At 45.4% G+C, this 14,651-nt stretch overlaps 1 protein-coding gene across 1 annotated transcript in view; it reads right to left on the bottom strand.

Moving 5' to 3' along the window:
• USP43 (ubiquitin specific peptidase 43) overlaps positions 1 to 14,651 on the bottom strand; it is a 120,305-nt gene that overhangs the window by 17,731 nt on the left and 87,923 nt on the right. Inside the window, exon 8 of the mRNA XM_034408103.3 lies at positions 13,032 to 13,143. Within this exon, the coding sequence (XP_034263994.2) occupies positions 13,032 to 13,143 (112 nt within the window). The remainder of the gene's footprint in view (positions 1 to 13,031; positions 13,144 to 14,651) is intronic.

Genomic DNA, 14,651 nt, shown 5'->3' on the forward strand with positions numbered 1-14,651 from the left:
AGGTATGTTGAGAACACAACCATCTGCCTTTAATGTCAGACAACCAATTAACCTAATCTGGCCTCAAAAGGAGATTTTAAATTCCAAAAAGTTGTGGGGGAGGGTTTCCCTACAACAACTTTTTATAGTAGGTTGCACTTTGAAGGTAAAATGTCCAAGGAAGATGTCCAAGCTTCTTTGTAAGTTCTTTGGTTATGTTGGGGTCCCTAGTAAATGATACAACTGGACAAAGAGGCTTGGATATTTTTGGGTGACAGAAGGAGCCCGGAAAGATGTGTCTATTGGGTTTTTTTCATCTGCCATCTGTTCTTCTTTTGTGATTTGATCTTTCTTAGTTAGAGGATTAAGGATTCTCTTGATCAGACCAATTAAACCATTTTCACCTCATTTGCTAGCAATGATTCATCCCAAAGGGATGTCCCTGCCCACTCCTCCTCCACCCACCCTGTCCATGTCCAGCTTGAACACTGTTCGGCTATCTTCTCTTTAGCTGTCATAGGGCATGTCAAATTTCCAACTTTCAATTTCCAAACATTAGGGGTGCTCAAAGATTGTGACATGCCTTTCAGCAACCTAAAGATATTTTGGTTACTTTAAGAGAATGTACATGTTTTTGGTAAGTAACTACATAACTATTATAACTTTTTTAACATTTTGTTTGTTCCATTCCTAAACAGCAGAGCTTCTCCTTCTGTGTCACAAATCTACAGTCCTTCTATCTATAGTGGCATCTTCCATGTACTTTAGATTCCCTTTTGCTTCGCCTAGTATCAGTTAGTGCCTTGTAAATCTTGGGATTCCGTTTTCTAGTAACCTAGAAAACCCAAGTAAATTGGCTTCCAAGTTCACATAATAATATTTCTATGTCATGCTGTTAACATCTATTTTCATGACTGTTTCCTTCTCAACACTATTGACCAGACTACCTAGATTACACATGGCAAGAATCAGAGGAGCTTGAGGCAAGGTATATGGTACTCAGAACAGGACAAAGATTAAGACTGAAGACATCACAGAAGATAAGAAAGACTGTAAGCAGCTGCTTAGCCAAAGCCAGGGAGTTATTGAAATTCTAAGTGATGGACACCTGAATGGAGCAGGAGCTCAAGCAGTGTCTTCCCCCAAGAAGCTGAGGAATAAGTATTGTAATTAAGGCTTTAAAAGGCCTAATGAATGGGGGGTAGCCTTCCAGGTTTGTCAACAACACTATATAAAATGCCCTGGTAATCTCATGGCACCAATGAAAGCTATCAGATTAGTGTTCTTATGACAAAAAAAATAATAAAAAAAATAGATCAGTTCAAGAAAAGGGGGCTGCATTTGTACCAGGTGGGTTATTTTTCAGGTTTGGAATAGGAGCAAAGCCCTGGTTATTTAAGGATGTCAGGTACTGAAGTCAATCTCCAGAAAGCCCCAATTCAACACACCCAAACTCAAAGCACTGTCCCCATTTTCACCTGACTGACAGTAACCAATACGAATTCACTTTCTTTTTAACTCTCTTTCTAGAGTTAATAAGGACAAACAGATTGTTAAATAAGAGAACAGGCAGCATCAATGGAATAAGAAACCCAGACAGACAGCGTGATGTAGTGATTAAGAGTGAGGAGAGCCAAATTCTAGTGCACTTTCAGCCAAAAAAGCTCACCTGGCATCACCCTCACAAGGTAGACCAGACCAAAAAATCAACTCCACAGGAAAATTAGAACCATACTTTATTGACATAAGCTATAATAACAAATCTTGCAAGAGTGATTGTGATTTTCTTCTCCTCCCTTCCTGGACTCACCCAGTGAGTCCAGGTAGAGTCATTCTGAGTCTCTTCTTACTACTGCCTCTGTTCACAGGATTTAGGGAATGATCCTGTTCTTTTTTATTTACATACAGTTTCTCAATATTTGCATCAAATTCCCTGGCTCTCTACCCTTGTAATTATGGACCATTTCTTTCCTCTCAGTCCAAGAACCATTGTAGTATAGTAGTGAGGGTATCATTTGAAAATTATTTAAATGTAGCTCAGAAGTTTATTCTTTATGTAGAGAACGGACGTTGCTTACCTGAACGTCCCTTCTCGACGCGCAGCTGGAGAATCCAAAGCTTCGGGTAGTTCAGTAGTTGGGTAGCCTACACTGAGTGTGCTCCTTTAAGAGATTTCTCTTCAGACACGCCCACTTGCTCAACAGAGTCCCAGTTTTGTTCACGAAGTAAGGAGCAGTAGAGCGTAAAGAAGAAGGGTTCAGCAGCCAAGCTGGGTGGGTTGGATTCTCCAGCTGCGCGTCGAGAAGGGACGTTCAGGTAAGCAACGTCCGTTCTCCAACGCGCAGCTTGGAGAATCCAAAGCTTCGGGATTTACCCAAGCAAGTTTACACAGGGAGGGTGACTGGCTGCTGCGCATCGTCTGAAGAGTTGCATACAGCTTGGAGCACCCGACGGCCAAAGGATGCCTCTGCCGAGGCAAAGGAGTCCACCTTGTAGTGCCGGATGAAGGGATTCAAGGATGACCAGGTGGCCGCTCTGCAGATGTCAGAGATGGAGGCATTAGTGGCCCAGGCGGCCGTTGTGGCGGCGCTCCTGGTAGAATGTGGAAGAATCCTCTGTGGAATTGGTCTGTTCCGAGCTGAATAAGCCTTGGAGATGCAGGACTTAATCCACCTCCCAATGGTTGTGGAGGATACCTTCCGGCCCATGGAGGAGGGCAGAAAGGAAACGAAGAGCGATTCTGATTTTCGGAAATGCTGTGTTCGTTTAATATATCTGCGCAGGGCCCGTCGGACATCTAAGAGGTGCCAGTCTGCTTCCCGAGGATGTCGAGGATCGGGGCAGAAGTCCGGAAGGATTAATTCCTGGGCTCAATGGAATGTTGAATTTACTTTAGGCAGGAATGAGGGGTCTAGTCTTAGTACCACACGATTTGTATGGAAGATACAAAGGTCGCTTCTCACCGACAGTGCAGCTAGTTCGGATACCCGGCGAGCCGAAGTAATCGCGACCAGAAACGCCACCTTAAGAGTCAGAAAGCGGAGGCTGATGGAGGCGAGAGGCTCAAAAGGGGGGTGCATGAGGGCTTGAAGGACCAGAGTCAAATCCCAGGTCGGGTATCGATGTATAACAGGAGGACGCAGGTTGGATGCCCCTCGCAGAAAGTCGCGAATCGTAGGGTCTTGGGAGAGAGGAAGCTTTGCAGAAGTCGAAAGGACTGTACTAAGTGCAGCAACTTGGCGACGAAGAGTGTTAGGCGCAAGGTGCTTGTCCATGCCCCGCTGAAGGAATCCCAGCACTTCGGGGACAGAAGCAGACGTTGGATCCAGGTGGGATTTAGCGCACCAGGAGCAGAAGGAGTTCCAGGTTGCGTTATAAATGCGGCATGTTGACGGCCGTCTTGACGCCTGAATCGTGGGGATCGCATTGCTAGGCACGTTGGCTCTCCTTAGCAAGATCCGTTCAAGCGCCAGGCGGTCAACTGCAACCACTGCGGGTCTGGGTGCAGAATGATCCCCTGGCTGAGGATGATCCTGTCCGCTGGAATCCTCCACGGCCGAGCCACCGACAGGTCCATCAGATCCGCAAACCAGGACCTCCGAGGCCAGTAGGGTGCGACCAGGACGACGTCTGCCCTGTCTGCTATTATCCTGCGGATCAGACGAGGAAGGAGCGGTAGAGGGGGAAAGGCATAGAGGAGACCCCTGGGCCAGGGAGAGGCGAGGGCGACGACTCCCTCCGCCTGAGGGCACCGGTACCGGGAGAAGAACCTGGGGAGGTGAGTGTTGTTGCGGCTGGCAAATAGATCGATTAGAGGTGTGCCGAATCTGCGGACGATCTTGGCGAACAGCTCTGGGTGAAGTCGCCATTCGGCGTGGTCCAAGTGTTGTCTGCTGAGCCAGTCCGCTGTGATGTTCGTGGTCCTGGCGATGTGCTCCGCCACAAGGGACAGGACGTGCGTCTCCGCCCAGATCAGCAGTAGGGTCGTTTCCTCCATCAATGGACCCGAGCGAGTCCCCCCCTGGCGGTTCACGTGCGCCTTCGCTGTTACATTGTCCGTGCGTATTAGGACATGGTGCCCCGACACAATCCGCTGGAACCGTTGGAGGGAGAGGCGGATCGCACGGAGTTCCAACCAATTGATCCCGTTGAGGCTCTCCTCTGCTGACCACGTTCCCTGGGCAACGTGGGATAAAAGATGACCTCCCCGTCCCGTCAGGCTGGCGTCCGTTGTCACCACCAGGCGCTGTAGATTCTGGAAGTAGCTGCCCTGATGTAGGCTCTGGGAGGACCACCAGAGGAGAGACCTTGAGACCTCCGGCGGGAGGGAAACTTGTGTGGAAGAGTTGCTTCTCCTGGCTCTCTGAAAGGGGAGGAGGAACCATTGGAGCTGGCGTGAATGAAACCTCGCCCAAGGTACGACAGACAGGCAGGAAATCATTTTGCCGAGCAGGCGGGACAGGAGCAGCAAGGTCACCTTCCGAGAGGAGAGGACCTGGGATGTTAACGACTGGAGACTGGAACACCGGTCCGTTGACAGGAACACCTGGCCCCTTACGGAATCTATTATTGTCCCTAGGTGAAGGATGCGAGTAGTGGGCTGCAGTTGGCTCTTCGGAATGTTGAGGGAGAAGCCATGATGACGAAGGCAGCGACACACCACTTCTAGGTCTCGGGATGCTCGGGCCGGAGAAGGGGAGAGCACCAGGATATCGTCCAAGTAGCAGTGGAGCCGGACCGGATGTTGACGTAGGTGGGCCGCCACTGCTGCCAGGAGCTTTGTAAAGGTCCTTGGGGCGGAGGAGAGGCCGAAGGGCATTGCTCTGTATTGGTAATGCCTGTTGTTGTAGGCGAAGCATAGAAAACGACGATGGGACAGTCGTATGGGTACGTGGAGGTACGCCTCTTTCAAATCTATAGAGGTCATCCAGTCCGATGGTCGAATGGAAGCCAGAATTGATCGGAGGGACTCCATTTTGAATTGATGATATACTATAAATTCGTTCAGCCTCTTGAGATCTAGGATGCCCCTGTGACCCCCGGATGATTTGGGGACCAGGAAGAAAATTGAATAGAAGCCGGTCCTGCGATGATGGTGGGGAACCGGTTCGATGGCTTGGATTTGAAGCAGGTGATGGATTTCTGATTCCATTAGCTGGCGCTTGTCCAGGTTGGGAGAAATAGGGCATTGGACAAAGTGTGAGGGAGGTCTGGAGCGGAACTCCAGGGTAAGGCCAAGACGGATTGTCTGGAGCACCCAGGCGTCTGACGTCGAGATCTCCCACTGGGGAAGAAAATGAGTCAGGCGGCCGCCAATGGGAAGATGGATGTAGTCACTTCCCTCTTCGAAAGGTACGGGATCCCATACCTCGAAATGGTCGTTTGGGTGCTGGGGCCTTTCGACCACGGACTCTGAAGGAGGATCTATCGAGGGAACGGTCGAATCCTTGAGAATAGGGCCTTGAGGAGAAGGACCCCGAAGGGCCGGAGTCGCTCCGAAAGGGCTGCCTGGTGAAGTAGGACGATGGTCTACGATCTGCCCTCTTATACGAGGATGGCATCACCTTCCGTTTATCCTTGTCCTCGACAAGGATGGGGTCTAAGGCCTCTCCAAAAAGACGGGAACCCTTATATGGAGTTGAAGCGAGGCGCCACCTAGACTTGGCATCAGCTCTCCAATTTTTAAGCCATAATAGACGGCGAGATGTGACGGACGACACCAGGGCGCGTGAAGCGAACTTCGCGGCATTGAGCGAAGCGTCTGCCATATATTCAGTAGCCGCCACCAGTTTGTTGACGTCTTGGCGGAGGCGTGAATCCGCCGGGGGAAGGCGCTCGTGAAGTTGGCGGAGCCAGATTAAGCAGGCACGGCTGAAGAAGGAAGCTGAGGTGGCCGCCCTAACCGCCCAGGTGGCCGCGTTGTGAGTACGTCGGAAGTTAAACTCAGCTTTTCGGTCCTCTGAACGCAAACCGTCGGCGACATCGTTGGAGATTACAGAGGAAGCCGTCAGATTGGCCACTGGCGCGTCTACAGTCGGTAACTGAAGGAGATCTTGGAGACTAGGCGCCGAACAATAAAGCTTTTTGTCTAGCCCCGAAGGAGCGGGCAGGGAGGAGGGCGTGGTCCAGGATCGTTGGACCACCTCAGAAAAAAGCTGTGGACATGGAATAAAGTCCGCTTGCATCTTAGGCGCCGTAAACAAGGCCTCATGTTGTTGCGAGGTACCGGGCTGATCAACTTGAGAGACTGGGTCAGCCATATTTGTGGCCAACTTGGCCTTGCGCAGGAGCGATTTGAACAGCGAGGGTCGAAAGAGCCCAGAGAAGGCTGGCTTTTCGGGTGGCATATCTGCATCATCAGATAAGTCCATATCCGACGGGTCGCACTCACCCTCCTCCGAAGAAGACTCCTCGCGGTGACCATGGTCCAGATACAGCTCGGACCCATGCGTCATAGCCTGATACTGGGCAGGGACCTGTTGAGAGTCCCGGGCCAGAGGAGGAGGAGGAAATCGTGGCTGAGGCCAAGCCCCATATGGTGCAGCATGTTGGGAAGTTGCTGCCAGTGTCCTGGTAACCGTGTCAGAGATGATCTGCTGAATATCATACTGAGGAGGTGGAGGGGCTGCCTCCGCGGCGCGCAAACCCGCAGCCGTGGGAGTAAAGGTAGCCTCAGGCTGAGACCGCCGAGGAAGAGTGGCATTGCAGGAGAGGTCCACTGGTTCCATGCAGTGTGTTGATAGCGCCTCAGGGAAAACCTCCATGTTTGGCGTCTGATACAACGGTTGCAGAGGTTGTTGAGGAGCCTGATGGACGGGCTGGACAGTAGCTTCGACAACGGGCGAAAGCGGAACTGGTAAGTGTGTGAATGCAGCCCGAGTTGACAGGCTGCGCGCTTTCTCGAACTGACGCTCCAGAGCCTTGTGTCTCCTGGAGGCGTCCTTGTCTGCAGCTGATGAGTGTTTTGTCTTTTTAGAGCATGGAGCAGCCGACGAAGACGAATGTGTAGCGTGTTTTCGGGAGCTTTTACGCCGCTTGGCCGGTTCGTGAAGGCGCTCGGGAGAACTGTTGTTGTCCTCCAGATCCGAGGAGAGAGCACGTTCGGCCATGTTGAAAACTTTGCTTTCTTTTCTGTCTCTCTCTCTCTCCCTTTTTTTTTTTTTTTTTTTTTTTTAGAAGGGAAGAGGGTGAAGGTCAAGTAAGTAATTAATTTTGTTTTATGTAGATATATACAAGATATGGTTATTGTTTTTTTTTTTTTTTGTACAGGAAGCAGTTGAGGATCGAAGGATTACATGTACATAGCCAAAAGGCTAGCAGGTAAGTCCAGGAATAAAGTTGGGGGGGGGTTTGGAGGAGCAGTAAAGAACTAGCCGATTGCTCCACAGAGGCAGGCTAGTTAGGTCACCCAATGCAGTAGAATAGAAGATTTGCCTCCAGGGACCAACTGCGCATGCGTGAGGCTGTTGCCAGGCAGAAATTTACAGCCGTTGCAATTCTTCTCCTTCAGGCCCTTAAAATGGCGCCGAACAGGGTAGCAGGCCTAGGGTGACCGTGAGGATCAGAAGGGCTGTTCCCCCGCGGAACTGTCCTTGAGCGGGCGATGAATTTGGCCAGGCAAGAGTCCAAGGCCGTCAGGAAGACTTCTTATGGGGGGAAAACCAAGGAGCGCGAGCTGCCGCTAAGCACAGCTCCCAGCGCTGAGGCGGCTAAAAAGGGCGCGCACTTTGAAGCAGTTCAAGCGCCGCCGCCTTTGAGCCCCAAGCAGTCTATAATGCAGGAGGGGGCAGCCGAAGGCTCAGAAGCCTTCCCCCTGCTGCTTAAATGCCGGAGAGGGCTCCGTCGGATAAGGGGAGGACGAGGGACGCTCCGGCGCTCGAGAAAGGCTTCAATTGTGAAAGCGTCCGTGGGGGGGCAGCAACACGATCCTTCCGAGAGTGATGGCGTGCGATCACTCACAAGTGATCCGGACGCCAGGAGAGAGAGAGAGAGACGCCGCTGAGCGCAGGGCGTCAATCTCAAGCCGCCAATTTAAATGCAGTCCGATCTGTCAGGGCGTAATGTGGGAAGCCGGAGAAAGCAACCACACACGCTTGCGGCTGTCAGATAGGGCAGGCAAAAAGGCCAGGCTTCAGTTCGAGCAGAAATCCCTGACAGCGTGCCTGAATCAGCAGGTAGACTCACCCCCAGTAAATTTAGTAAAAGGGAAAAGGGCTGGAATTGAAGAATCCAAAGCTTCAGGAATAGTTTCTAGTAGTTAAGCAGAGAAATTTTCAGACAGTGTCACAGGCTCAACTGAGTGAACTAAACTGGGACTCTGTTGAGCAAGTGGGCGTGTCTGAAGAGAAATCTCTTAAAGGAGCACACTCAGTGTAGGCTACCCAACTACTGAACTACCCGAAGCTTTGGATTCTCCAAGCTGCGCGTTGGAGAAAGTAATGTAGACAACCAGAGATATGTAGAGATTCAGGTGTAGGGCTAGGAGCTGGGAGACCCAGGTTCAAGTTCACAGATCACTGGGTGACTGGGAGGCTGTCACTCTCTATTAGCTCAATTTACCATACAGGATTGTTGTGGGGAAAATAGGTAGAGGATACAGAATAACAGAGTGAAGCAGCATATACATTGCCTTGAGCTCCTGTAGAAAAAAGGCGAGATATAGATCTAATAAATAAGAATAAAAGCAAATACTGTTCTTGAGCCCAACTTCTGCAGTGCAATCTGAGCTTAATTTACTTTATATTTCAAGATGACCTCTGACAGAAAGGGCTATATAGTCAGTAGGGGGGCCTTCTTGTTCCCTTCCTGGTGGTTTGAACAAAGTTCTGCAATCGAATAGCTCATTTAGAGCTGGAAATAGGAAGCCAACTTATTTAGGTTTCACAGGCTATCCTTATTGCCTGGCCTACAGCAAGGAAGAAGTTATGGCACTCTTTTGATCAAGGTGGTCCTGCTAAGTGTCTCCATCTCAGCATTTCATCTCCAGAAGCTATGGGGCAGCTCCCCTGTGGACAAAGTGTGCTCCCCCCACTTTCTATGAGTCCTTTATACCATATTAGCCGATGCAGAACAGTTGTTCCTACAAGCCACATGCAGAATAGCAAATAAAAATATTGGAAGCTGTCATTTAATTCACCTCATTCAGTGTGGCTTACAAAACAGTTTTCTGGAGCCTGAGTAGGAATCTTTTCTGATTTCCTCCCCCCAGGACAAGATGCAAAAAAACAATCTTGTGTGGTATTCAGACTGAGCAGAAAAATGACTGGCCAAAAGATATGCAGAACTGCAGAAAAAACAATTATTACCAGCCTGCCTTCCATTGAGGATCTGTATACTGCACGAGTCAAAAAGAGGGCTGTGAAAATATTTACAGACCCCTCGCAACCTGGACATAAGCTGTTTCAACTCCTACCCTCAAAACGATGCTATAGAGCACTGCACACCAGAACAGCTAGACACAAGAACAGTTTTTTCCCAAACACCATCACTCTGCTAAACAAATAATTCCCTCAACACTGTCAAATTAGTTACTAAATCTGCATTACTACTAATCTTCTCATCGTTCTTATCACCCATCTCCTCCCACTTATGATTGTATGTCTGTAACCTTGTTGCTGGTATCCTCACGGTTTATATTGACTGTTTCCTAATGTGCGTATTTGTTCCCTATGACTATCATTAAGTGTTGTACCTTATGATTCTTGATGAACGTATCTTTTATTTTATGTACACTGAGAGCGTATGCACCAAGACAAATTCCTTGTGTGTCCAATCACACTTGGCCAGTAAAGAATTCTATTCTATTCTATTCTATTCTATTCTATTCTATTCTATTCTATTCTATTCTATTCTATTCTATTCTATTCTATTCTATTCTATTTCCAGTGATATTACATGGCTAAAAGTAATCTGGATCTCTTTGGTTCTTGTTTAACCATTTCACCACCATGTTGTTCCTACAACTATTTTTGTATATTAATGTTCCTTCAAATCCTATGAAGTATCCCAAATGCATCATCCATGGCACACAACAGTCTTTTCCAAATTATCTATACTTGGCAGAGTAGAGAATAACTCTTCCATGCAAGAAGCAGCTCACCGTGCCCCAATCCAATCTAGGTTTGAAGCAGTGCACTGAGTTTTGCGCACACCAGACTTGTCATATGCAACAATATTCAGTGAATATGATTTTAAGCATAGCTTTTGAGTCTATCTAAGTAGGAATCTCTAGAGGAGAAATAAATAGAGTCACTTCATTTTTATCTTGGCAGTAAGACTGAGCAAATTGTATGGCATACTAATGTGCTAATGACGTGTTTTAATACTGCCCCCGGAATCAAGTGGTCCTATGCACTAATTGACTTAAGAAATGGCATTATTTTCTTCCAAACAGTTCATGATGGGCAACTGGTCATTGAAGTTGATGGGTCAACTGGAAATGCAGCAATGTGGATACATCCATAGAGTTTTTCTTAACTTCCGAAATATGTTGATGAAAGAACAAAAGACATTACACATTGTTCATTTTTTTTATTTATAAAGCAATCCTGAAGTTACTGAACTTTCAAAAGTCTTAATAAGAAAACAATGTTCCAGAAATCCCTTTCTATGCCTATAATACATCTCCTTACTTTGAAGTATATCACATCAGGGTTAGCTTTGGAGCCCTTATGCAGAACTGAGCTTTATATGCAAAAAGGAAGAAATCTATTGTCTTTGAGCATGGGAAAAATAATTTTCATTTATATCTGAGTAACCCCTGACAACCCATGACTTTTTAGATTCCTACAAAGAAATTAGAGGACAACAGGTGACCTCTTTGTAGCAATGAATTCCTAAATTTATTATTGCATCTCTAAACTTGCCACAAAAACTGTGGATGCTGAGATTTCCTGGGCCCAGAAGAGCTGCTGAGAACAAAAATCACAGTATTTTATTTTGTGCATCAGCCCTATATGATGCAGTGCCCAGTGGCTTCATTGGAAGCACAGTGAAATTTTGCATTTGCTATGCCAACTTGAGGCCAAGATTATAAGTGTAATTAACATGAGCATAGCTCCTACAGGTTTTGCCATAATTAACATGAATGTAGCTTCTACAGATTTTGTCACCACCCAGAAGGCTTTGGAGGTCAACATGATAAAAAAAAAAGTGTATTATTTTCTTGCTCTTATTACATCCCTATGCCGCAGAAATATAAATAAAACAAAAACACAATATAATGCACCTGCTTTCAGGCAAAGTGCAAAATAAACCACAAACAAACCCATATCCAGTTATCCACAAACAAAATCCTTGAAAAGTTCTTTCAAAACTATCTGGAAACAAGGTAAGTGAATACACTCAGTCCTAAGCAACTTCAGGATCGGTTTAATCCCCAGTGCTTATACCTCACTGACCTTCTGCCTTTGAAATGAACAGCTGCCATTCACGAGAATGAGAAAAACAGCACTGAAATGCAGCAATACACTGTAATGTGTCAAATCTTGCCCATCAGAACTACACATGGCTTTGACTACCATATTGGAAGAGAAGCTTTGGAATTGCAAGAATATGAATAGAGCCCCTGTCTAAAATTTATAGGTCGTCCTCGCTTAGTGGACAGTTAGTCTGGCAAATCAGTCACTAAGCACTGCAGAAAATCACGTGATCATGACAGGCTTATGACCTTATTTTTCGTTTGGTCATTAAGTGAATTGCCACAGCCATTAATCAAAACATTATGTGACTGCAATTTACAATTTTACTTCCTTTTTCTCTGTTATCTTGGATTGTTGTAAGCCACTTGTGAAATGCCCGAATGGTGATCATGTAACCACAGGATGCTATGACAGTTGTAAATGCTGGGGTTTTTTTAAAAAGAAAAAAACATCATACCTAGAAAGGATCACTAAACAAGACAGTCAGTAAGCAAGGGCTACCTGTACTAAAAGCAGCCATATGGATACGTTCAGGTTGCAAAGCATCACTTTCAACTGAAAATGAAGTATTTACTTGCCACCGTAACCTACTCACAGGAGACTCCGCAATATATATTTCCTTATCTATAAGGCTACTTCATTTGCACATTATAAAGGAATCATCTCCTATCAAACATTCAGCATGAACGTGGAAAGGAATGGAAAGGTATAATTATAGATCCTGTGAGAATATTTGTTCAACTAAGTACATGAAACTAGTACATGAAACTCCTTCATTATTCCTGAACTTTTTATTTCCAAAAGTTTCAAATGGCAGAGCAGAGGGGATTAATAGACTCAAAAGAAGCACTTTCTCCACCGAGAGGCTAAAGAGCAATAATCACGTAGAAGAAATAGAAACCAGCAAGCATCTAAAAGTGACTATCCTGAATCTGGATTTGATTATCAATCTTCATTTTGCACAGGAAATTAATTTTAGGTCCCTTGCGACAAATGATTATGATTTAACCAGCTATAATTTAATTAAAAGTCTACCCACTTAAAACAACTCTGGAAGGCTCGAGCCATGCAGGAAAAATATAACATTTTAAATGACTCATTTGTCCCTAAGTGAATTCAGGAAGCGATCACAAGTTTCTAAGTTACAAAAGTAAGAAAAACAGTTCCACCCTGCCCAGCTCTCCCCTCCCCTCCCTTTCCTTTTCTCTATTGCTGCTTCTGTATCAGACCACAGTTCATAAAATCTCATTAAGTAGGTCTCGTATCCTGACACCTAAGAAAAGATCACAAACACTAGTGCAACATTGGCATGATAATTACTCTTTTCATTGTAATTTCGAAGAGTGAACATAGGCCATTCCTCAGGACAAGGAAGGACAAGGCGAAACCTTTACCTACTTTGGAGGTTCTAAGAGTGTTTACTACAAAAATCAATGGCATGGATTCAAATGATTTTGAGGAAATACGCCTGTGTAAACTGTAAAACTCAAAACAGGTTTTGCTCTGGCTTAAGCACTTACAAAGGAATGAAGAGCCGTCTCCTGCCTATGAACTCAGACATAGTTTTTTGTGCCCTTCTCCTTAGTAAATTGTTATAATCACAATTTGACTGAGATATCAGGACAGACTTACCTGCACTTGGGCCTCTCTTCTCATCAAATAGCGCATTTTGCCTAGGATACATTGCTGCAGCTGTTCCCATGACATGGCTCTATCTTCTCGCATCAGTAGTGGAGGACCAAATCTGAAAAAAAAAAAAAAAAAACCAAACAGCATTAATTATGCACGATAAGGGGCTTCATTTGTTCTAGAGACATCTGCAAGAAAGTGAAGCTTTAATTATAGGTAGCCCTTGACTTACAACCACAATTGGAATCAGAATTTATGTTGCTAAGCAAGGTGTTAATTGATCTGTGCCTGATTTTATGACCCTTTTTTGCCACGGTTGTTAAGTGAATCACTGCAGTTGTTCATCAGGGAATCGTTGCTAAGTTGAACCAGCTTCCCCAATTCACTTTGCTTGCCAGAAGCTGGCTGGGAAGGTTGCAAATGGTGACCCTGGGACACTTCATCTGTCATGAATACATGCTGGTTGACAAGCATTCAAATTTTGATCATGTCACCATGGGGATGCTGCAATGGGCATAAGACTAAGGACTAATGGTAAGCCACTTTTTTCAACGTCACCGTAACTTTGAATGGTTGCTAAACAAATTATTGTAAGTCAAGGACCTGAACCTCCATTCACCTATGGCAGGGGTCTCCAACCTTGGCAACTTTAAGCCTCACGGACTTCAACTCCCAGAATTATATGAATTATAGCAAAGAATTATAGCAAAGCTGGCTGGGGAATTCTGAGAGTCGAAGTCCATCAGGCTTAAAGTTGCCAAGGTTGGAGACCCCTGACCTATGAAGACAAACCATGCTAAATGATACTTATCCACTGAAAACAGTATCAACACAGCAAGTGCTGAAATTGATACATTCATCAAAAGGCATCAAAATTACAAGCAAAACAAGGGCTCCCCCCACCCTCTGCTAATGATACTGAGAACTGTATCATTAAACTACTCATATACCAGCTTGAAAACTGAAATTTTGTTCTTATGTAACCCTGAACATATTGATGATTAAAACATTTGTTTTTCAAAACATGAAGTTCAAAGTACATTCTAAAATAATTAAGTTATTATTAGGCCACCCACAAAGCTAAAAAAAATCTGGTACAGGCAAAAGGCAAGAGAAACACCTAAAAATATAACGAGGAGGTTATTTTTGCATACGATAACCATAATAAGATGCATTAATTGGAGAGTGCATCGTGGGCCATCTTCCTGACAAAGCAAATCCCACAAGATATCATTGCTTCAAATCTGCACTTACAAATAAAGAAACTTCCACAAATTTAAGTCCCTAGGCTTTCAGATTATAGATTATCTTTACTCATAAAACTGAAAGGATTCTTAACAAATCTGTGCCTCTTTCATCTCTTCCTTTTTGGGTGGGGTGAGGTAATAATTCATACCTTTTGTTGAATGCTATGTTTTAAATAGTTTTTTTTCCCCCAGGTAATTTTATTAAAGATTATAATTATAATAGTAAAAACTAACAAACTAATGCAAAATTAGAAAGAAAGAGTAAAGGTGCAGAACAGAAAAAGATATACAGAAAAAAAAAAGAAAAGTAAATATAGAGCAAAGGAAAATAAATACAGTATATAAAGAAATGACTTCCATTCCAACCTTCATCACA

The sequence above is a fragment of the Pantherophis guttatus genome, chromosome 2, assembly GCF_059756535.1.
Source record: "Pantherophis guttatus breed Tessera chromosome 2, ASM5975653v1, whole genome shotgun sequence".
Classification (NCBI taxonomy): domain Eukaryota; kingdom Metazoa; phylum Chordata; class Lepidosauria; order Squamata; family Colubridae; genus Pantherophis; species Pantherophis guttatus.